The sequence below is a fragment of the Emiliania huxleyi genome (genome assembly GCF_000372725.1).
Source record: "Emiliania huxleyi CCMP1516 unplaced genomic scaffold EMIHUscaffold_58, whole genome shotgun sequence".
NCBI classification, from domain to species: Eukaryota; Haptophyta; order Isochrysidales; family Noelaerhabdaceae; genus Emiliania; species Emiliania huxleyi.
In genome coordinates, this window is record NW_005197648.1 from 518396 (window position 1) to 540336 (window position 21941).

The window sequence follows — 21941 nt, forward strand, 5'->3', positions numbered from 1 at the left end:
GGTCCCCACACCTGAACAAGTAGGATCTTGGAAGGACGATCACACAGGGACACAAGGCTCAAGGGACGGGAGCGGGGAGCGCATCGCGACGCGGAGGGGGGGCTGTGCAGGCAGGATTCACCCACACGACAGGGTCCCAGCACGCGGCGGCACGGGGGCAGGGCACAGGGCGGTTGCGCTTTCGTTGTTCGCCAGCGCCGAGTGGGTTCAAATTTATTGGCATGTCTATGCATGGGCCCATGCAGCTCCCAGCGGAGGATGCTCAACTCTCCACGCCTCGCCGGCTACTCCAAGCCATCTCTCTTTTGATAAGCCAGTGTCCACGCAGCCCGGCTCTGCCCATCCGACCTGCTCTCATGGCGACCGGCAAAGACCTCAACCCGTCGTACCTGCGCGAGCGCGGCCGCCACTCGGATGGGCAGCGGTTCCGCTTTCAGAATTTCGCGCAGCGCGTGGCGGCGGTGGATATTGACGTGCACCACCGCTTGACGGCTGACGACATGGCTGAGTGGCGTCGCGAGGCTGGCGAGGAGGAGGCCGAGGAGGCCCGCCCCTTCGCCATGCAGACCCTCGAGCGGTGGGTCGAGCTCAACCAGACAGGGCAGTTCACCGCCTTCCGCACCGAGCTCTCGCCGATGCTGCTGTCGGTGCCGCTGATGCTGCACCGGCAGGACGCCATCTTTGAGGCGCTGCATCGGCACCTGACGGGCGTGAGTACCGAGGCGCTCCCGCCCATGCTCGAGCTCGCCACTGCGCTCGCCGTCGACCTTCGCCAGGAGTTCTACCCGCGCTTTGCCCCGCTGCTTGGAGCGCTCGGCCGGCTGCTCGGCTCGAGCGCCGAGGACGTCGCCCGTGTGGAGGCGGTCTTCACCGCCGCCGCCTACCTGCTGAAGTACTTGCTGCGCCAGCTGCTCGCGGACCTGCCCGCCGCGCTCGCCGCCTACGCGCCCCTCCTCTCCCACCCAAAGCAGCACGTCCGCGACTTTGCCGCCGAGTCGTTTTCGTACCTGCTGCGCCGCCTGCCGCGCGCCTCGCTGCCTGCGGCGCTGCCGGCGACGCTGCTGCCGCAGATCGGCTGTTCGTCCAACCTCGACAGCGGCATCGCGCTCCTCCTGTTCCACACCGTGCGGGGCCTCAGCCAGCGCTTCCACTCCCGCACGCCCGAGGTCCTCGCTCCGCTCCTCGAGGCGCTCTCCTCCGCCTCCTCCACCGCCTCCGCCTCCGCCGCCTCCGCCTCTGCCTCCGCCGCCTCTGCTGTCGCCGCCCCGGGCGAGGAGGGCGCCGCCCCGGGGCCTAGCGCGGCTCCGCCAGGCGGCTCGCGCGGCGCGCTGCTCGAGGTGCTCTCCGAGGTGAGGGGCGAGCAGAGCGCGCAGGCAGCAGTGCGCCCTTCTCTGCACCCCTCTCTGAGCCGTCCTGTAGGCGCTCGGCCTGATGAGCGAGCACACGCGCAGGCAGCACTGCGGGCCCGTGTGGAGCGCGCTGCTCTGCAGCCTCGACGAGGCGGTCGGCGCGCTGTGCGACGCATTGCAGCCGGACGGAGCGACGGCCGAGCCGGCCGAGCCGCCGCGGGGCAGGGCGGCGGGTCCGCGGGCCGCTCGGGTCGCGTCGCTCTGCCGGCTGGCGCGCGAGTGGGTGGCGGCGCGGCGCGGCTCGCGCGTCCCGCCCGGCGACCTCGGCGCGCTGCTCGGCGCCGTCTCCCCGCTCCTCGGCGAGCTGGTCCTCCCCTGCACTCGCGCGCTCAAGCCCGCCACCCGCCGCGCGCTCCTCGAGGAGGTGTCCGAGCTGATCGCCGCAGTGCTGCTCGTCGACACGCCGGCCACCGACGCCGCGGTCGCCGCCGCGAGTGTGATGGCCGCGTCGGAGGAGCCGGGCGCAGGCGTGCTCCGGCAGGCGGAGGCGCTGCTCCACGCTCTGTTTGGCGACGCGCTCTCGTCAGGCGGCGCCGGCGCCGACGACGACGCAGCCGAGCTGCTGCCGCTGCGGTTCGGGCTCCGGTTGGCGGGGTGGCGCCGCTTTGGCGAGGCGGTGCTGCCGCTGCTGCTCGCGCGCTGCGACGCCCTCGCGCCGCGCGCGCCGCGGGCGGTTCGCGCGCTCCTCTTCGGACTCAGCCGCGCGCAGCCTCCGCCTCCGCCGGTGCAGCTGCCAGCGGAGTGCGCCGCGCTGCTGATCGACGCGCTCGAGGCGCCGGCGCGGCCGTCTGCGCCGGTGAGCACGGGGCGCGAGGCGTGGGAGGCGGCCTCAGCGCTGGCGTGCTGTGCGCCGCTGCCCACGGCTGTCGCCGAGCGCTGCCGCGTCGCTCTGCGCAGCCTTCTGGCGACGCCTCACCCAGCCGCTCGAGCTGCAGGGCACGAGATGGCCGCCGTCGCAGCCGCGGCGCTCAACGCACTCGTCGCCAGCACGCCCTCGCCCTCGGTGTCGGCTTCGAAAAAGGCGCGCCGCCGCAGCGCCGCCGCCGCCGACGCCGCTGCCGACGAGGGCCCGCGACAGCTGCTGCGGCTTGGAGTGGCCGCGCTGCGGGCCCACCTGAACCAGGCCCAGCCGTCCCGCCAGGCGCAAGGCGGCGCGGGCGGCGGCGCAGGTTTCGCCGCTGCCCCCGGCCCGTCCGTCGCTCTGCTGCAGGCTTGCGCCGCCGCCGCGCGCACTCTTTCCGCGGCCGGCGGCGGTGGCGTGGGCGGCGGCGCGGCGGCGCTTTCGGAGCCGCTCAGCGCTCTGTGGGACGCTCTGCTGCCGAGCCTCTCCCACGGCGGCGCTGCGGTGCGGTGCGCGGCACTCGACCTCCTCTCGGAGCTGGAGCGGCTCGGCGTGGCGGCGGCGGACGGCGTGGCGGCGGCAGCGGCGGAGAAGGGCTCCACCGCGCGGATGCTCGAGCTCTGCCTCGCCCTCGAGGCGTCGCCGCAGGCGCCAACCTCCCGCCAGCTCGTGCTCGACGCCGAGGCGCTCACGCGCCTGGCTACGAGCGGCGGCGCGATGCCGCCCCACGCGACGCGAGCCCTCGCCTACTACTCGCTCGGCGTGCTCCGCATTCGGTTCGCGCGCGCTTGGGCGCACGCGCCGCCGCTGCTGCAGGCGATCGCTCGCTCGCAGCCCACGACGCTGTGGCCGCTAGTCGTGGACGCCGTCGCGAGCGCCCGCCGCAGCCTTGGCATCGGCGGAGGCGGCGAGCAGGGAGGCGGTGGCGCGGTGGGCGGCGGCGCCGACGCGCCCGAATACGCGGCGGCGGAAGAGGGTTCGGTGCCAGAGGGGGTGGCGGCGCTGTGGGCCGAGGTGCAGTCGGCTTGGGCCGAGGTCACCTCACCGCCGGCCGTCGAGACGGAGGTGTCGCACCTCGCGACCCAGCTGCTCAAGACGCTCGCAGCCTCGGGCCCGCTGCACGGCCTCGCGGTCCGCCACGCCGGCGACCTCATGCCGCACTGGCACGAGCTCGCGCGCGACCAGCTCCGCCTCGCGGCCGTCGACGTCCCCGCCGACTCTGATGCGATCCCGGACGCCGACGCGGACGCAGAGGCGGACGCAGAGGCGGCCGCTAGCTCGACCTCGCGCCGGGCCGCCTCGGGCGGCAAGAAGCTGCTCGCGGAGTGGCTCCGCTTCTTCGCCGCGGTCGAGGCGCCGCGGCGGCTCCCGTCGGCCGACGCGTTGTACGGCGAGGCGAGCGCGCTGGTGGGCCACCCGCTGCCGGCGGTGCAGACGCTCGCGCTCGACGTGCTCGCGCGGTGGGGGCAGCCGCCGCTGCTCAAGTACCGCAAGCAGCTTGGCGGGCTGGTCGACGGGAAGACCTTCCGCGAGACGCTTGCGCTCTTCGACGTCGACGCGCAGGGCTCGACCCTGGCCGCCGACGAGCGGTCTCTGCTGCTGCCGCTTCTCTGCCGGCTGCTCTTTGCGCGGCTCACGCGGCGCGTCGGCCGCGGCTCCTCCAAGTCGGGGATGGCCTCCACCCGCGCGACCGTCTTCGCCTTCTTTGGCGGGTTCGCGCCCGCCGAGCTGCGGCCCCTCCTCGACCTGATGCTGGCGCCCATCGCCGCAGCGGCGCCCGCGACGCTCATGCCGCTCGCGGCGGCGCCGTCGCCGCGGCTCGAGGCGGCGGGGGGCGGCGGCGCGGCGGCGGCGCTTTGGCGCGTCGACGGCTCCGTGCAGCTCGGCGTGCTGCGCAGCTTGCACGAGGCGGCGGCGCAGCTCGGCGTACGGCTACTGCCGTACGCCGCCGAGCTGCTCGCGGCGGACGTCGCACTGCTGCAGTACTCGTCGCACTGCGCGGCGGCCGCCGACCCGGCCGAGGCGGAGCTGATGCCCGCCGGCGCCGCGCTGCCCGCCGCGACGACGCACGCCGAGCTCCCGCTCCCCGTGGCGCGCGACGTGCGCGGGTGGGCCATCAAGCTGCTCGGCAAGCTGTGCACGCTCGCGCCGCCCGAGCAGGCGGCGCTCGAGGCGCACACGCTGCTGCTCGAGGCGGCCTTGCCGCGCGCGTTCGCCTGCGTGGCCCCAGTGATGCTGCGGCTGCACACGCACTACACCCAGTCCCCCGCCGGCCTGCTCTCGCTGCTGCTGCAGCTCGCCCAGTCGCCGCACGCGCTGCGCCTCCTCCGCCTCTCGCCCGCCCCGCCGCTCGACTGCGCCTTCCGCCTCCTCTCCGCCCCCGCCGTCGCCCCCGCCGTTGTCGACGTCGTCCTCTCCCTCGCCGAGACGCTGCTCGCCCACACCGCTGCCGGCAAGGGCGCGGGCGAGGCTGCGGTCGTCCCCGGCGCTCTCGGCGGTGCCGTCTCCTCGCCTGGCGGCGGCGAGGGTGCCCACGCCATCGCCGCGCCCGGCGGGGCGGCAAGCGCCGCGGTGGTGGCCGCGGCCGCGGCCGAGGCGCGCTCGCTGCTCGAGACGCACGTCGCGCTCCTCCTCTCGCAGCTGCACGCGCGGCTGCAGCGCAAGTTTGGCGGCGACCCAAGCAAAGCGCTCGCGGCGGCGGGCACCGGCGACCAGGCGACGCGCGAGCTCCGGCTGCTGTCGGCGCTGGTCGGGTACGTGGCGTCGTCGGAGCAGGCCGAGCAGCTCGTGCAGCTCTTCCTGCCGTACCTCCGCCTCAAGTCGTCGGGCCGCGCCGAGCGCGTCAAGGAGCACGTTCTGCGGGTGTTGCGCGGCCTCCTCCGGCTCGTCCCTCAGCCGCACGCGCACACCCGCTTCCTCGGGCTGCTCTTCGGCGCGCTCCGCTCGCGCGGCGCGCGGGAGGCGCTCTGCGGCGTCTGGGCAACCCTCGCGGAGCTCGAGGACGGCTCCGACGCGCCAGCGCCAGCGCCGTTCCCTCGGGCGGAGGCTGCGCGGCCTCGCCGTGGCGGGAAGACGGCGGCGGACAAGGCTGCAGAGCCGGCGGCCGCCCCTCGGCCGTCGCTTCGCGGGGTCCGGCCAACGGCGCTGGCGCTGCAGCAGCTCAACGCCTTTGCGCCCGGCGCGATCGACGAGCCCGACTACGACGCGCGCATCGACGCGTACTCCTCGATCCCGCCGCTGCTCGAGTCGGGCCTGTCGACGGCATGCGCCCTGCCGCTCCTCTGCCAGTGCGTGCACGACGTCGAGCTCGACGACATCGCGCTGCGCCACTCCGCGACGCACACCGTCGGCATCATCGTGCAGCATGCCGCGGCGGCGGCGGGGAGGGAACGCGCGGCCGCCGGGGAGGATGGCGGCGGCACGGGCCAGTCGCACTGGCACGCGCTGCTGCAGCAGGTGCTGATGCCGGCGCTGCGCCGCGGGCTGCGGCTGCCGCCCGAGAAGGAGCTGGTGCGCGCCGAGATGATCCGGCTGATCTCGGTCGCGCTCTCGCACGAGCCTTCCCTCGAGCCGCAGCTGGCCGCGCTGCTCTCGCCGGGCGACCTCGAGGCTGACTTCTTCCAAAACATCACCCACGTGCAGCTGCCGCGGCGGCAGCGCGCCATCGCGCGGCTCAAGAAGAAGATCGAGGGGGGCGCCTTTGGGCCGACGACGCTCGCCAGCTACCTGCTGCCGCTCCTCTCCCACATCGCGCTCAAGCCCTCTGCCAAGGAGGTGGACGTCGCCGAGGAGGCCGTCGCAGCTCTCCGCTCGCTCGCGGCGCAGCTGCCGTGGCGGCCGTACCACGAGCTCCTCCTCTCCCTCTCCCGCCGCCTCCGGCTGGACCCGTCGCTCGAGCGGCGGCTCGTGCGCGCGCTCGTCGCCGTCATCGACGGCTTTCACTTCGACCTCGCGCCCGCCGACGACGAGTACGGCGCGCCGTCGGCCGACCGCGGCGCGTGCCGCCTCACCGACGAAGAGATAGGGCGCATCTTCGCGGCGCGGGTGCAGGCGCGGCAGGCGCGCGACTACGAGGCGGCCGACCGGCTGCGAGAGGAGCTGGTTGCAAAGGGGATCGTCTCCGTCGACGACAAGGGCAACAGCTGGCAGGCGGCCGACGGCCGGCGGGGCTCGATGGACCCGTTCAGCGTGGACGAGGCGTCGAGGGAGACTGGCCGCCTCGCTGCCGCGGCGGCGGTGGGCCCTGCTGCCGACGGGGCGCCGGCCGACTCCGCCAACGGAGGCGAGGGGGCGGAGGGGGGGGCGGAGGCGGTGGCGGAGGCGGCGGCGGAGGAGGAGGACGGGGAGGAGGCTGGCGAGGATGAGCTGCTCGTGGGTGCGGCAGAGGGGGGCGGCGCGGCCGACGCCGCGCCCTCCGCCGACGACGAGGCTGTGCGCGCCCGCGCGCGGGCCATCCTGCAGGCGGTGCAGGGCAAGCTGCTTCCGCAGCTGTACAACCACATCAAGGACCCAAAGACGGAGGGCGCTCGGGTCTCGGTCGCGCTCGCCGTGCTGAAGCTGCTCAAGCTGATGCCGCCCCGGGTGCTGAAGCTGCAGCTGCGCGGCTTTCTGATGCGGCTCGTCGCCACGCTCTCCTCGCGCGAGAAGAGCGTGCGCCAGAAGGGGCGCGAGGCCCTCGCCATGGTTGCGGTTGAGCTGGGCGCCGAGCACTTTGGCGCCATCGCGTACGAGCTGCAGTCGAGCCTGCGGCGCGGCTTCCAGCTGCAGGTGCTCGGGCACGCGCTGCACTTCCTGCTCGCCAAGCTCGTGCCGACGGTGGCGGTCGGCTCGCTCGACAGCTGCGCGCCGCTCCTCGTCCGGCTCATCCTCGCCGACGTCTTTGGCGAGGCGGCCGAGAAGAAGGAGGTGGACGCGATTGCAAACTCGATGCGCGAGGCACACTCGACGATGTCCTTCGCCTCGATGGAGCTCCTCGCGTCCGTCATCACCTTTGTCCCCACCGTCAACGAGCTGGTGCCGCACATCCACCGCGCGGCGGTCGACGCCGGCGGCGCCACCACCCTCAAGCACGCCAACAACGCGCGCGAGCTCCTCCGCCGCTGCGTGATCGGCCTCTCCGCCAACCCGTCCGTCGGGCTGCAGCCGCTCACCGTCTACTGCGCCGGCCTCCTCTCGACGCACCTCCCGCCAAAGCGGGGCGGCGCCGCGCCCGCGCCCGCGCCCACACCCGCCGACGCGGCGGTGCCCGCCGGCGGCGACGCCGCCCCGCGCCGCAGCCGCGCCGCCCCCGTCGACTCTGTGCTTCGCCCCGAGGTGGAGGAGGGGGTGACGTCGGGCAGCGGGGGCGGCGGCCCGCTCGCGCACGAGCTGCTCGGCTTCAGCCTCTCGCTGCTGCTGTCGGCGCTGCGGCGCGGCCGCTTCGAGTCGCGCGAGCCCGAGGCGCTGGCGCTGCTCGAGCCCTTCCTGCCGCTGCTCGTCCGGGCGATGCGCTCCGACGACGACGCCGTCGTCTCCACCGCGCTGCGGGTCCTCTCGTCGATGCTCGGGCTGCCGCTGCGCGCGCTGCCCGCGCACGCGATGGTGCTCCTCGACCGGACGATGGGCCTGCTCCGCAAGTCCGCCAACTTCACGCCGCTCTCGGACCTCGTCGGCGTCTGCCTCAAGGTGGTGACCGCGCTGCTGCGCAAGCCGCCGCGCGCCGCCGCCGCCGCCGCGCCCGCCGCGGGCGACGCCGACGCCGAGGGCGCGGGCGCGGAGGCGGCCCCGAGCGAGGCGCGCGGCGCGAGCGGCGGCGGCGCGCGGCTGGGCGAGCCGCAGCTGCGCTGGCTGCTCAAGTTCGTGCAGGTGCACCTCGACGACGGAGGGTTGCAGCCGTCGCTCTTCGGCCTGCTGCGCGTCGTGCTCGGCCGCCGCTTTGTGCTGCCCGAGCTGTACGACATGATGCTCGTCGTGGGCGACATGGTGCTGCAGGCGGACGCCGAGCCCGTGCGCAGCGCGTGCGGCTCGCTCTTCCTCACCTTCCTCCTCAACTACCCGCTCGGCCCGAAGCGGCTGCAGCAGAACCTCGACTTCCTCGTCTCAAACCTGGGGTACGAGGTGCCGTCCGGCCGCGCGTCGCTCCTCGCGCTCGTGCGGCAGGTCGTCCTCAAGCTGCCGCCACCGCTGCTGCACGAGCAGGCCGACCGGCTCCTCCTCCCGCTCGTCGCGCGCCTCGTCAACGAGACGGACCGGAGCTGTGTCGCCGCCGTCGGCGAGGCCGTGCGAGCGCTCCTCGGGCGCGTGTGCGCGCAGTCGGGCGGCGCCAAGGCGGCGGGCGCGCGCGAGCGGGTGCTGAAGCTGCTGCGCGCCTGGTTCGCCGCGGCGCCGCAGCAGCCCGCGCTGGCGCGGGCGGCGGCGCAGCTGGCGGGCCTGCTGGTCGACTCGCTCGGCGAGGCGGGCTCCATCACCGCCGCCGTCGTGCCGCTGCTCGTCTCGAGCTGCGTCGACGAGGCTGCCCGCGGCGACGAGGAGCGGGAGGAGGAGGGCCAGGGCGGCGGCGGCGGCGACGACGGCGAGGACTCGCCTTCCGCGCTCCGATGGCAGGCGGCCTACTTCTCGCTGCGCGCGCTGTGCAAGCTCGGCGCGCGCTCGCCGGCGCTGCTCGCCAGCGCGCCGTGCGCGCCGCTCTGGGCGCACCCGACGGCGCGCCGGCTGCTGCTGCACGAGCACGCCTGGGTGAGGCACGCGATGGGGCGCGCCGTCGGCGCGCTGCTCGCGCTGCTCACTGCCGAGCAGCTGGTTTCCGAGCCGCTCGCGCCGCACGGCTGCTTGGGCGGCGACGGAGGCGGGCTCGTCCGCATCGCCGACGCCATCGCCGAGCAGCTGCACTCTTCGCTCCTCAACGAGGCCGCGGCGCAGCAGGCGCTGCGCTCGCTCCTCTGGATCGGGCTCGCGACGCGGAAGGAGCCGTCGCTCGCCCCGCAAAGCCGCGAGCACGAGCGGCTGCTGCGCGGCGGCGGCGGCGGCGGCGAGGAGGGAGAGGGCGAGGGCGAGGGCGAGGGCGAGGGAGAGGGAGAGGGAGAGGGCGAGGGCGAGGGCGAGGGCGAGGGCGAGGCAGGTGGCGACGAGGAGGAGGGGGAAGAGGGCTCGAGGCTGTGGGCCTTGCGGCTACTCAGCATGCGGCTTGCGCCGCTCATGCGCAAGCCCGGCGAGGTGCGCGGCTCTGCCGCGGCGCGGTGGTACGGCGCACTCGCTTCGGAGCTCTCGCAGCCGCAGCTGGACGCGCTGCTGCCGGTCATCGTGCCGCCGGTGGCGCGCGCAGCGGACGACGCGTCGGGCCACGTGCACGCGGCGGTCAAGGCGCGCGCGGCCGAGGTGCTCGCGCTGCTACAGCGCGCGGCAAGCCCGCCCGCTTTTGTCGCCGTCTACCAGCGCGTGCAGGACGCGACGCGCGACGCGCGGCGCGAGCGCAAGCGCAAGGCGGCGCTGGCGGCGGTCGCCGACCCAGAGGCGACGGCGCGGCTGCGCATCGCCAAGAACCTGTCCAAGAAGCGGCAAAAGGCGCGCAAGCTGAGCACGATGAAGCGGCAGCGCGATGGGGGCGGCTCGCTCGGGCTGGGTACGGGGAAGAAGAGGAGGCAGACCGAGGCGAGGCGTTGACCCTTCGGATGTGGGTGAGACCTATCCCTTGAGATGTGAGAGGTTGGCCCTTGATGTGAGGCTGAGCTGTATTGTACTTACTTGAGTGAACTTATTCTACATTAGGAATCAAAAAAGGAACACCGACCCTCACGAGACGTGAGTGACTATCACTGCACCGCTGTTGCTGACTTGGACTTTTTCTCCCCTGGCATGCCATCACCGGGCGGTCCACCCTTCCATTTCGGTAGATCGTCGTTCCAGTCAAAAAGGCGATTCTCGTAATGCACATGGCATCGAGGCCTATAGATCTCTGGGACCAAGCAACTCGCTCCATCTTCGATCTGAAATGTGGACGGGAAGACGGCGCGGAAGTAGCTGCTGAACGCGTGCAACCCTTGACAAATTCCGCAGCCGCACTCGCTGCAAAATAAGTGCTCCATGTCTCCGTATCCTTTGGCAACCTGGAGCTTGTCCTCTCCCTGCGTGAACGTTATAATATCTGCATCACCGCCTTTTGTCACGATGATGAGCTGAACCGGCGACATCCCTTTCGCACGGCTGCAAGTCCGACAGTGGCATAACACATTCCCCTGTATGTTGCCGCTCGCTTTGAACTTGATGGCTCCACACAAACAAGAGCCGGTCTGCTCGATTTTCCCGAGCGGCTGCTGCATGAGTGTGTGTGTCAGGTTGTTCTTGTGCCGCGTCGGGGCGGACGGACGTGGCTCTCCGCCAAACACAAGGGCGCACTTATTTTTTTCAGTGTATGTAGCTCTTACGAACATACCCGTAGGTGAACTGCTGACAGGGTTTGCGATGAGGAGCGATCCGAACGTGGTATTCGGGTGATTAGATCACTACCGCCGAAGCGCAAGCGCTTGGAGCAAGGGAACCGCCACGTATGGGTCCCAGACTAGCACCCCACCTCGCGAGCCGACGTTCTGGCTCAGCGAGGCTGCTGCGGAGCACTCTTTTTCAGTGTACGTAGCTCCTAGTACAAAAGAAGGTTAACCCGCACTGGGTTAGCTGTCTGTGGGTTAGGGTGACCCGTCTTTACCCGAGCTGACCCGTGCCGGGTTAGTGTGGCTTAACCCGCTGGAACCCGCGCTAACCCGTGCTAACTAACCCGCGTTTAGAGAGTGTGTTTGTTTGTTGTTCGCGTTTACCGATATAGACTCACCAAAGTGATTTGATCACCGAATGCCACGCTTCGGATCGCAGCTCCTTGTTTTTCCCCTTCCTACCTACCTACCTAGCTCCTCATCGCAAACAAAACCTGTCAGCAGTCCTCTCCGGGTACTATTGCAATACGTAAGAGCTAGGATTCCTACATAAAAGAAGAGTTCGCGCGCCCGTCGTTGCGAAGCCGCATGCTGCTGCCGCTGCTCTTCATCACGGGCTTCGCGTCGATGCCGTCCGACACGTGCACCCTGGACTCAGGGGTGCCCGTGCAGTGGAAACCGGGTTGCTGCGAAGATCCGACTGGCTTTCGGGACGCAGACGCCATAGTCAAGTACCCGAATTCGACCGGGTCGTGTGCAACAAAGGACAATCATATCGGCACTACTGACCCACGCGTCTTTGGACCATCACTTTGGAGGGCCTTCCACCTGATTGCCGCCAACTTCCCGAGCCCACCCACCGATGCCGCGCATCAGGCCTGCGTCAACTTCGTCATGGCGCTGCCCTACTTGGTGCCGTGCCGGCACTGCGGCTGGGACCTCGGCGAGTTCATCAAGCGCAACATCCAGAATGACACCATTTCCGACCCTGGGTGCTTCGGCTTCTCGGAAGAAACGCAGGACTTCACAGAGCCTTGTGAATCGCCGGAGCGCGCATGCACGTCGACGTACAACTTGACATCGTTCTTCGCCCGCGCGCACAATAACGTCAACTCCCACACGAACCCGTGCCGCAAGCCGTACACCACGAAAGATGCGCTGCAGCAGTACCTCGCCGCACCGGAGGGCACCTGCCTCCACAACACAGTCTGGGGTTCCAAACAACTCTGCACCGGACCCTATTGCAACGCAAACCTCCCCCCGGGACCCGCGGGAGATGAGCGGTACGGCACGCCCTGCTACCTGCCGGGGAGCGGCGTCCCTAATGGCACCGGCTGCGACCCCAAACTCGACTCCTGCCCGGACCCCGCCGCGGACCCCGGCGCACTCTACTTTGGCGTGCAGGATTCCTGCGATGACATTACCGCCGAAGCATGCGGCACGGTGAAGTGCGATTAAGAAAGGTCTGCGTCGCCCTGCCCCGTACTAGAGCCTGGGCTCTCTGTCCGACGTCTGACGGCTTCTTACGCTCGGCCACAGTGGAGGGTGCCCGTGCCGCCTAGTTCCGCGGACGGGCCCCTCCACCCTTCATGTATGGATCATGTAGTCCCCACAGACGCTGTCGTCGTGGGATCACTTGTCATGTGAGAGAGGACCAGTGGGGCGCCTGTTTTGTCCTCTGAACTCGTCTGAGTCCGTCTTGTTTTGTATCCGCTTTCTCTCTGTGTCTGACTGACAGATAGGTTGATATAAGAAACAAGAAGCGCACATGGCAGTGAGCATCACACAGAATCGAATAGAGAAGTGAATAGAGCGACCACTCACACTCTCACACGTCGGCCACGACGCCGGGCGCGGCCACCATCCTTAGCCGTCCCGCGTCCCACGCAACCTGCACGCCGAGCAGCTTGGCCGGGTCGAACGGATTCTGCCGCCGCCAAAAGTCGACGTGGACGCCGAGGTCGCGCTGCGCCAGCTCGGAGAGATCGCGCACGAAGCCGACGCGCTCGGGCCGCCGCATCCCGATGTGCGCCATGAGTAGCTGCGAGAATGTGGAGAAGACGTTGAGCAGCAACGCCGACGCGCGGGCGCAGACCAGCTGGTCGACGACGGGAGCGAGTACGCTGCGGTGAAGCGGCTCGGGCGAGGCGGCGGCGAAGGCGTCGAGCAGCCCCGCCGAGTCGGCAAGGGTGGCGACCTGCGTACCGGCGGGCTGCGAGCCGCGCAGCGCCGCCGGCTCGTCGGAGCTGCCGTAGTAGGCGACTCTCTCGCCGCGCGCCGCGGCCGCCGCGCCGAGCGCCTGGCGGGGAGGGGCGGCGGCCGGTGGGGGGGGAGGGGAGGGACGGCGGCGCGAGGAGGTGTGCGACGGCGAGGGCGAGGCGCCTGCAGGTTGAGCCGCACCTCCTCGAGGAAGTGTCTAGGAAGTGTCTAGGAAGTGTCGAGGAAGGCGCCTGCAGGTTGAGCCGCACCTCCTCGTCCGACGGCAGGCAAGAGAGGCCCCTCTCGTAGTGCGCGAGCAGCCAGCCGCGCGCGTGCCCCGACCGCGCCTCCTCCTCGTACCGACGACACTCGTCCACAAAGTCGCCGCGCCGCAAGTGCACGCAAGCGAGCGCGCCGCCGCCGCCGCCGCCGCCACCGCCGCTGCCGCTACCGCCGCTGCCGCCACCGCTGCCGCCGCTATCGCTGCCGCCGCCGCTGCCACCGCCGCCGCGCCGCACGTCGGCGACGATGCGGTCGACCAACTGCGCGAGGGAGGGAAGCGGCGCGAGCAGCGCGGGCATCGCGCGCCGGTCAAGCCAGCGGAGGCCTTCCTCGCCGCCGACGCGCCAATCGGGCGGGCTCCTGCCGAGGGGCTTCGGGTCGAAGGCGCCGAAGAGGGTGGCGAGGGCGAGCACGCGGTGCCCGCCGCAGCCGCCTGACGGAAGGGGCGACGCCGGAAGTGAAGGCGCAGGCTCCCAGAGGCCAGGCAGCGGGGCGGGGAGGGGGCAGCACTGCCTAGCGCCGCCCGGAGGGTGGCTGGCATGAAGTTGTCGAGCGGGAGCTGGAGCGGCGGCGTGGCCGGCTCGCTGTGCCTGTGAACAGAGCAGCTGTGAACAGAGCAGCTGTGAATAGAGGTCGCTGTGCCTGCCGGGCATGAAGTTGTGCCTGCAGCCGGTCGGGCGGTGTCGCTTGGGCGGAGGCGGCGGGAGCGCGCTGGCGGCAGAGACGGGTGCGTGAGGGGTGTAGGCTGAGGGGTCCGGCTGCGGCGCGCCAGCGCGAAAGGCCGAGCGCGTCGAGGTAGGCGTACGACACGTTCGAGAAGCGCGTCCGCGCCGCCGGCAGCAGCAGCCGCGCCGGCGGCAGGTTTAGCCCGAGGAAGGATCGCATCTCGACCAGCCGGAGCGCGGGCCGGAGCTTGGCCGCGGCGGCGGCGACGTCGAAGAGCGAGCCGTGCGGCACGACCGAGACCTCCGCCGCGTGCGGCGGGCCCGCGACGAGGTGCGGCAGCACGAGGGTGCGGTTGAGGGCCGACGCCCAGCCGGCGGCGTTGCGCAGCGCGATGAGCTGGTTCGAGAGGCCAAACTGCGGCGAGTAGAGCAGGTACCGCTCGCCGTCGCCGCTGTACGTCCCGCTGCTGCCCGGCAGGGCGAAGCCGCCGCCCGCGTCGCCGGCCGCGCCACCCGCTGCTCGCGCCGCCGACGCCTGCTGGGCCGCCAGCCGGTCGATCTCGCACGCGGAGCCGGAGGACGTCCACGGCAGCGTCAGGCGGCTCCGCGTGGGCGCGTCGCCGCTCGCCTGCGCCGAGCCCAGTGCCGCCAGGGAGCCGTCCGCGTCGCGCGGCTCGGCGTCGTGCAGCGAGACGACCGCCGCCTCTGTGGCCAGCTCGGGCGGAGGCGCCGCCAGCCGCCACCAGAAGACGCCGAGCCCGCAGGCGTGGAGGGCGAGGATGGCGCACGACCAGCGGGCGGCGCAGCCCATACTGCGCTGCCGCTGCTTTGGCGGCCGGCGCATCGAGGTAGAAGCCCGAGGCAGTACACTTGGTGCGAGTCAGTGGCGGCAGCGCGGACGCGGAATTTCTTTTTCCACTTAGAGCTTGCACAATTTCTTCAAACTCTCGCCTCGCCGAGCTCCGCACCCTCGTCAGCACCCTCCTCCTCGCCGAGCTCTGCCCCCTCCTCCTCGCCGAGCTCCGCACCCTCGTCAGCACCCTCCTCTTCGCAGCTGAGGAGGATGGCAGGCTGGTGGGTGGGTGCAGTAGACGGCGACGAGGAGGGGGCGGAGGATGGTGCCGATGGGGGGTCAGCAGGATTTCTTGCTCGCGCTGGTGGCCCCAAAGGGCGTGCTCGCGCCCCAAAGACCATCATGCCTGCCGAGCAGGACCTGCTGCGACTATGCGGCGGCGCGCCGACGTCCTCGGACTCGCTCGTCACCGACAGCAGCGCCGTGCTCTCGGGCTGCAGCTCCCTCTCTGCCACGCCGACGACAGCGCGGCCCTCCCCCGCAGCGCGCGCGCCGCCGGCCGCCGCGGCGCCTGCGACGACGACGCTGTCTGTCGAGGGCATGATGTGCAGCCACTGCACGGGCAAGGTGGAGCAGGTCCTGTCAGCGGTCGCCGGCGTGAAGAACGTCGTCGTTGACCTGAAGGCCAACACCGCGGTCGTGACCGGGAGCGCGGACGAGGCTGCGCTGGTCGCGGCCGTCGAGGGCGCCGGCTTTCGCGCGCGCGTCGCGGGCGGCCCGCCGACGACGACGCTGTCTGTGGAGGGCATGATGTGCAGCCACTGCACGGGCAAGGTGGAGCAGGTCCTGTCAGCGGTCGCCGGCGTCGAGGGCGTCGTCGTCGACCTGAAGGGCAGCTGCGCGGTGGTGACGGGGAGCGCGGACGAGGCTGCGCTGGTCGAGGCGGTCGTCGACGCGGGCTTCAAGGCGGCGCTGGCGTCGGGCGCCGCCGACGAGGCGGGCGGCGCGAGAGGCGGTGCGCCGGAGGGGCGCGGCGGTGCGCTCGCTTTCGAGGCGCCGGCTTCCCTTGAGGCGGTGGCGGTCGAGATCAGCGCCTCTCCGCTGCCAGGGAGCCCGATCCCGCCAAAGGCGGGCAAGGACTCGAGCGCGGCGCTGCTGCTTCCCCGGTCCGCCCTCGGCACCTCCCCCGCGCGCTCCAAGCAGACCAAGAAGGCCGAGGAGAGCGGCGGGTCTGTGACGCTCGGCGCGGGAAGCGGCGCCTGCGCCTCGCGCGGGAGGGTGTGCTGACCGGTCCCCCGCGGGGTGTGCGCGTAGGCGTGGGCGGGATGACGTGCGACTCGTGCCGCACGGGCGTGGAGCGGTGCCTCGCCGCCCAGCCTAATTAAGTATTAATTAATTCGGCGGATAATTAATTAGGCGTGGAGCGGTGCCTCGCCGCCCAGCCTGGGGTGACTTCGGCGGCCGTGTCGCTGATGGGGCGGCAAGATCTAGCCGAGATTGCGCGAGATCTAGCCGAGAGTTGGGCGGCCGTGTCGCTGTTGGCGCGGCGCGCCCTCGCCTCCCGCCGACGCTGAAGACGTGACCGTGACTCCTGTGATGCCGAAGCATGCACTGGTGAGGTACGCATAGGCGCGCCCTCGTCTCCTTCGACCCGTCCCTCGTCTCGCCGGCAGAGCTCGCCGCGGCGCTCCTCTCCCTCGGCTGATTAACACTCATTCACACTCATTGATTGATTAGGCAAAGCTCGCCGAGGCAGTGCAGTCGCTCGGCTTCGACGCGACGGTGATCGACGACGGCGAGTCGCCCTTGTCCGCGGGCCCGCTCTCCTCGTCCGCCCTCTCGAGGGAGGCGCTCTCGTGGCGGCGGCAGTTCCTCGGCTCGCAACCCCTCGCGGCGCCCCGTCTCGCGTGGGGCTGGCCGGGAGCGCGACTCCCCTCCCCCCTCTCCTCCCCTCCCCCCCCCTCTCCCAGGCTCTCTCGTCTTCTCGGTCCCGGTCTTCGTCATCGCGATGGCTCTCCCCGTCGACACCTTTGGCGGCGGGGAGGCGCTGCCCGGTCTCCCGTGGCGCACCCTCCTCCTCTGGCTCCTCGTCACGCCCGTCCAGTTCGGATTCGGGTGCCATCCACACACACACACACAGCCAGCCTCGCGCCGGGCTCACGCCGCTAGAGCCTCCTCGCAGCCCGTCGCGACGTGGCCGGTGTAGGTGCCAGTTCTACCGGCGCGCCTTCCGCGCGCTGTCGCACGGCTCGCCAAACATGGACGCGCTCGTCTAATTAATGCATCAGTCACCTCCTGAAGTCATTATTAATTCATTAGGCTCGTCAAACATGGACGTGCTCGTCGCGCTCGGTTGTCCCGCCGCGCTGCACTCGCCCCTCCTCGGGACACGTCCACGACACGTCCCCGACGCGCGCCCCGCAGGCTCCTCCGCCGCGTACGGCTACTCCGTCGTCACCGTCGCCGTCGCCGTCTCGTATGGAGAGGAGGGCGGCGGCCAGGCTTGCTTCGAGACGGCGCCGCCGCCCCTCGCCGCCCCTCGCCGCCCCTCCCCTCCCCTCCCCTCCCCTCGCCTCCCCTCGCCTCCCCTCGCCTCCCCTCGCCTCCCCTCGCCTCCCCTCGCCTCCCCTCGCGCGTGTCGCCCGACCGCGCCTTGAGCTTGGCCTTGCTCGCCCGCAGGCGTCGATGCTCATCACCTTCATTCTGCTCGGAAAGTACCTCGAGGCGTCCGCCAAGCGGAAGACGTCCGAGGTAATTAATTCGTGTTAATTCGTGTTAATTAGCCCAGCCGTCCGAGGCCGCCTCTCCGAGCTCTCGCCTTCATTAGTGGCGGCCAGCTGGTGGTGGCTGGTGAGAGGAGCTCTCTCTCACCCACTAGGCCCTCTCCAAGCTAGTCTCGCTCGTGCCGCCGACCGCGCTGCTCTGCCCGCCCGGCTCGCTGCCCGGCGCCGGCGGCGACGACGGCGACGAGGCGGCGCGCAGCGTCCCCGTCGCAGACTTGCGCACGGGCGACGTGGTGCAGGTGCCGCCGGGCGCTCAGCTGCCGGTCGACGGCGAGGTGGTGCACGGCTCGTCCGAGGTGAACGAGCACATGGTGACGGGCGAGCCGGTGCCCGTCCCCAAGGCGGAGGGCGCGCAGGTGATCGGAGCCCCGCTCAATTGTTGGGGCCCCTTTTGGGGGGGGGGGGGCCCCTTGGGAAAAGAAACGGTGCCCAAGCCCCCCCCCCGGGGTAAGGATTCCGTTGCACCCCAGGAAGTTCCCCCCCCCCCCCCCTTTTCCCCCCCCTTTTTCCCCCCCCCCCCCCCCCCGCCCGCCCACACACCCACACCCACACGCAGGTGCTCGCCAAGATCATGAAGGTCGTGTCGGACGCGCAGATGCGGCGGCCGGACGTGCAGGCCTTCGCCGACCGCATCTCGTCCGTCTTCGTGCCTGCGGTGGTCGCGCTCGCCCTCCTCACGTGGGCGAGCTGGGCGGCCCTCCTCTCGCTCGAGCTGCTGCCCGACCTGTCGATGCACGGATGGCACCGCGCCTCGTCGCGCGCGAGGGACCTCTCCGAACCTTCTCGGAACCTTCTCGGAACCTCCCTATAGGCACCGCGCCTCGTCGCTCGCCTTCATGTTTGGCTGCGCCGTGCTCGTCATCGCCTGCCCGTGCGCGATGGGGCTCGCCACGCCCACCGCCGTGATGGTCGGCACCGGCGTCGGCGCCGAGCGAGGCATCCTCTTCAAGGGCGGCGACGTGCTCGAGGCGGCCTCGCGCGTCACCGCCGTCGTCTTTGACAAGACCGGCACGCTCACCTCGTGCAAGCTGCGCGTGGTCGACGCCGCCCCGTGGCTGCCCGGCCTGACGCGGGCGCAGCTCCTCGAGCTCGCCGGCTCCGCCGAGTCCGCCTCGGAGCACCCGATCGGCAAGGCCATCGCCGCGCACGCCCGCGCGCAGGGCCTCCGCGTGGCCGCGCCCGAGTGCTACCGCGCGTGCGCCGGCTTCGGGCTGACGTGCCGCGTCGGCGCGTCCGAGGTGCTGCTCGGCAACCGCGAGTGGCTCGGCCGGCACGGGGTGTCCCTCTCGGCCGCGCAGGAGGCGCAGGTCGCGCCGCTCGAGGCGGAGGGCAAGACGATCGTCCTCGCCGCGCGCGACGGCCAGCTCGCCGGCGCCGTCACGCTGGCCGACACCCTCAAGCCCGAGGCGGCGGCCGTGCTGAGCCAGCTGCGCGAGATGGGGGTGCAGCTGTGGATCTGCTCGGGCGACAACGAGCGCACCGTCCGCCACCTCGCGCAGCAGCTCGGCGTCGCCAACTTCACCGCGTGCGTCTCCCCCTCGGGCAAGGCGGAGAAGGTGGCCGCGCTGCAGGCGGTGGGCGAGGTGGTCGCCATGGTGGGGGACGGCATCAACGACGCGCCCGCGCTCGCGCAGGCCGACCTCGGCGTCGCCATCGGCGGCGGCACCGACGTCGCCATCGAGACGGCCGACGTCGTGCTTCTCAACTCGGACCTGGGCGGCGTCGCCGTCGCGCTGCACCTGGCGCGCGCCGTCATGCGGCGCATCCGGCTCAACTTTGTGTGGGCCTTTGGGTACAACATCGTCGGCCTCCCGCTCGCGGCGGGCCTCTTCTACCCCGCCTACCAGATCCACCTGCCGCCCATGTTTGCCGGCGCGGCGATGGCCCTCTCCTCCGTCTCGGTGGTGTGCTCCTCCCTGCTGCTCCGCTGCTACCGACCCCCCAAGCTGCCGCGGCACTGCGCCGCGCAGCTCGACGGGGCCGCGTCGACGCGCGCCTCGGTCGAGGTGTAGAGGCGAGCGAGCCGAGAGGACGCAGCACCAGCACCAGCAGGAGAGCTAGAGCTCTCAACTTCACCGGCCGCTCCCGTCGGCCACACGCAGGCCTCTTTTTTTTGGATATCGGGTTTGTACTAAAATGTGGTCGTGGTCGTCGTGCGCATGTGTGACAGGGCCAGTGAGCGAGGGCGTTGCGTACCTGTACCGGACCCTAAAAAGAAAGAAAACTTCGAATTTCTTTTCCCCGCACTGGGCACGGGACTCTCTCGGACTCGCGCAGGAGTCGCTTAGGCGGCGCTCCCGTGGTGTACCTGTGTTAGTGCCAGTGCGAGCCAGTCCCGTGCCCAGTGTAAAAAGAAAGAAAACGCACAACCCAAGGGAGGGATGAGAGGACGGCACGCCGCCACCACACAGGGATTTTAAGGAGAGGGGTGTGGTGCGCTAGCCGTCGCCCACCCTTGGGCGTCCGCCTCTTCCTATCTCTCTTCGCAGTCTCTCGCCGATTCTCGCTGCGACCTTCGTGCCACCTCGCGGTCGCCCCCTTCTCGTCGTTCTTTCCCTTGTCGCTTCTTCCTCTGTCGCGTCGCTCTCCTCTGCCTCGTTCTGCGACGCCGCCGCCGCATGCCGGTCCCTTGTTCTCGCCGCTCGGCGCAGCTCTGCCCTCCTTGCTGCATATCCTGGCCCCTCGAGTCTATCGAGCTCTCCTCGCGCAAGGACAAGTCTTCTGACGCCCACTGCGATCATTTGCCACCCAGTCATGTCGTTGCTCAGGTCCACTCTCTCTTCGAACACTTGTGCCTTCACGGAACACGGATGATGCTGGCGCTGGGGTCCCCTTCGGGTGCATCGTGACAGCTGACGACGGGATTTCCACTGGTTCATCCTCCTCTGAGTCGTCTTCCCCGGCTTCCTTCCGCTCGGCTCTACGCTCGGTACGTTCGGTGTGGCTCACCCTCCATGCCGTGAACAGGCGCTTTATCCACCCTATATTCTTCTCTCGTTCCTCTGCTCGTGCCTTGGTCGTGTCGTTGTTTCGCGCCCATGTCTGTATGGCAGTCGAGGCTGCCTTCCCCACTGCCTGTAGTTCACTCGTCACCTCTCCCGCGAGCTCCCCCCTCTTTCTTTCGGGTATGGAGTCCATGAGTGCGGGCAGCTTGCAGGCAATCACGGGCGCTATTTTGTCGTACTCCTCTTCGGCGAGCGCTCCGAATCTAGACCCCATTGCCTTTAAAGAGGCTGCCCTCGCGCGTCTCAGGACTGTGGCGGTGTCTTTTGAGTCCGGCGCCTCCCGTTCAACTCTTGCACGTCGCCCTCGCCGTGTGTTTGTCGAGCTTCCTCATGAAGTGACGCGCCTCTTCCTTATTTCCAGCGCAGCTGGCGCTCAGTATGTGATCTGTGATCTGTGAGGGTCCGCCCGCAGGCGCATTTTGTATACCGAGGCGGTGCCCGGTGCCGAACCTGTCGGACCTTAACGAGACAGCATTGTAGATCCCTGGGCGAGGGTGGTGTGGAGAGGGCGTTCCGGCGGCGGAGCACCCACCTCCTCCCGGCGTGCCGGTAGGCAGGATGTCATCCCCCGTGATCCAGAGACTGCCCATGGGGCTGGACTGTCAGCGCTAAACCGTAACCCGCCGGGGGGCGAGCCGGATCCACGCGTTCCCAGACAGCCCCGTTGGAGGTAGGCCGCTCGTCTAGCCAATCAGCCTTTTAAGCGAGCGGCCTGGCCGTTGGAATGGCCGAGAGTGTCGGCCGGCCGTTCGGTCTCTTCCCCGGGGGGGGCCTCAATGACCTAGTTGCCCGGCCGAGAAGGGGAGGACGACTGTCCCTGACGGCGAACCTCAGTTACGAGCCGCCCTCCCCTCGAGACGCGAGGCCAGTGCACTTGGGGCCGAGCCCCAGCGTACACCGTCCCACACGCGCCTCACGCGGCCTCTGGCACTGGCTGGAGCGGGATCGCAAGCGAGTCCCCCAGGCCGGCGCGCGTCTTCCGAGAGAGGAGCCGGAGCGAGGGACCTCCTTAGTAAGCCGGCATGCAGGCGCATGCACGGCCGTTCAGAAACTTTCCCAGCCGTTGGAATGGCTGCGCTCCAGCCCCTCACGCCGGGTGGACAAGCGGGGGGGAGGTCAATGACCTGCCTAGTAAGCCGACATGCCAGGCATGCCGACCTTTCGGAGCCCCCCCTCGTAGACGTGTGCCGCTGGGATCATTCCTCCCGAGGGCGACGGTCCCCCGGTAGTAGACGTTGGCGCCGAAGAGGGAGGAGTCGCCGAAGGACGGGTAGTCGTCGGTCATGCGGGGGGAGGAGGAGTCGGCGAGCAGCAGGGAGGAGAAATGCCTGAGAGGGTGGGGAGGGAGGCGTGAGGCGCAAGGTGAGGGGGCGCGGGGCGCGGGGCATGCGTATGACGCGCGGCGTGAGGCGCAGGGCGTTGGGCGGGAGGGCGCTCAGTATGTGCGCCAACGACGCCTGTGGTGGCTCACTGTCTTCTTGTTTCCAGTCGTCCCAGTCTCTCAGTTCTCCGAGTGTAAGAAAGAAAGAAAGAAACCAGACACGCCAAACGAGGGATGGGAC

The 21941-nt window shown here is 70.6% G+C and overlaps 5 protein-coding genes across 5 annotated transcripts; 3 read left to right on the forward strand and 2 right to left on the reverse strand.

Moving 5' to 3' along the window:
- Positions 1-356: 356 nt before the first annotated feature.
- Positions 357-9888, forward strand: EMIHUDRAFT_213710 (hypothetical protein; the record flags this gene model as incomplete). Its single annotated transcript, XM_005764813.1, has 14 exons — positions 357-1166; positions 1420-1503; positions 1771-2025; positions 2119-2254; positions 2345-2412; positions 2899-3117; positions 3271-3942; positions 4411-4479; positions 4891-6486; positions 6712-7401; positions 7564-7914; positions 8095-8577; positions 8833-9197; positions 9405-9888. The coding sequence occupies 14 exons, from the start codon at positions 357-359 to the stop codon at positions 9886-9888; spliced, it is 6282 nt and encodes a 2093-aa protein (XP_005764870.1).
- A 149-nt stretch (positions 9889-10037) lies between these two features.
- On the reverse strand, positions 10038-10415 carry EMIHUDRAFT_213711 (hypothetical protein; the record flags this gene model as incomplete). The annotated part of the gene is made up of 1 exon (XM_005764814.1): positions 10038-10415. One exon carries the CDS (start codon positions 10413-10415, stop codon positions 10038-10040), a length of 378 nt encoding a protein of 125 aa, XP_005764871.1.
- An 825-nt stretch (positions 10416-11240) lies between these two features.
- EMIHUDRAFT_213712 (hypothetical protein) lies at positions 11241-12110 on the forward strand (the record flags this gene model as incomplete). The annotated part of the gene is made up of 1 exon (XM_005764815.1): positions 11241-12110. The coding sequence occupies one exon, from the start codon at positions 11241-11243 to the stop codon at positions 12108-12110; it is 870 nt and encodes a 289-aa protein (XP_005764872.1).
- A 370-nt stretch (positions 12111-12480) lies between these two features.
- Positions 12481-14609, reverse strand: EMIHUDRAFT_104301 (hypothetical protein; the record flags this gene model as incomplete). Its single annotated transcript, XM_005764816.1, has 3 exons — positions 12481-12951; positions 13121-13566; positions 13859-14609. 3 exons carry the CDS (start codon positions 14607-14609, stop codon positions 12481-12483), a joined length of 1668 nt encoding a protein of 555 aa, XP_005764873.1.
- A 366-nt stretch (positions 14610-14975) lies between these two features.
- Positions 14976-19592, forward strand: EMIHUDRAFT_464871 (hypothetical protein). Its single transcript, XM_005764817.1, has 12 exons — positions 14976-15834; positions 15906-15941; positions 16008-16071; positions 16221-16260; positions 16329-16491; positions 16562-16706; positions 16798-16861; positions 17271-17342; positions 17470-17730; positions 17931-18052; positions 18186-18225; positions 19222-19592. Exons 1-12 carry the CDS (start codon positions 14994-14996, stop codon positions 19384-19386), a joined length of 2013 nt encoding a protein of 670 aa, XP_005764874.1. The 5' UTR covers positions 14976-14993; the 3' UTR covers positions 19387-19592.
- The last annotated feature ends 2349 nt before the right edge of the window (positions 19593-21941 follow it).

Coding starts and splice junctions, on each gene's coding strand:
- EMIHUDRAFT_464871 (XM_005764817.1), top strand. CDS start 14,994: ATGCCTGCCGAGCAGGACCTGCTGCGACTATGCGGCGGCGCGCCGACG. Junction 16,072..16,220: donor GCCGTGTCGCTGATGGGGCG/GCAAGATCTAGC, acceptor AGGTACGCATAG/GCGCGCCCTCGTCTCCTTCG. Junction 17,731..17,930: donor CCAAGGCGGAGGGCGCGCAG/GTGATCGGAGCC, acceptor ACCCACACGCAG/GTGCTCGCCAAGATCATGAA.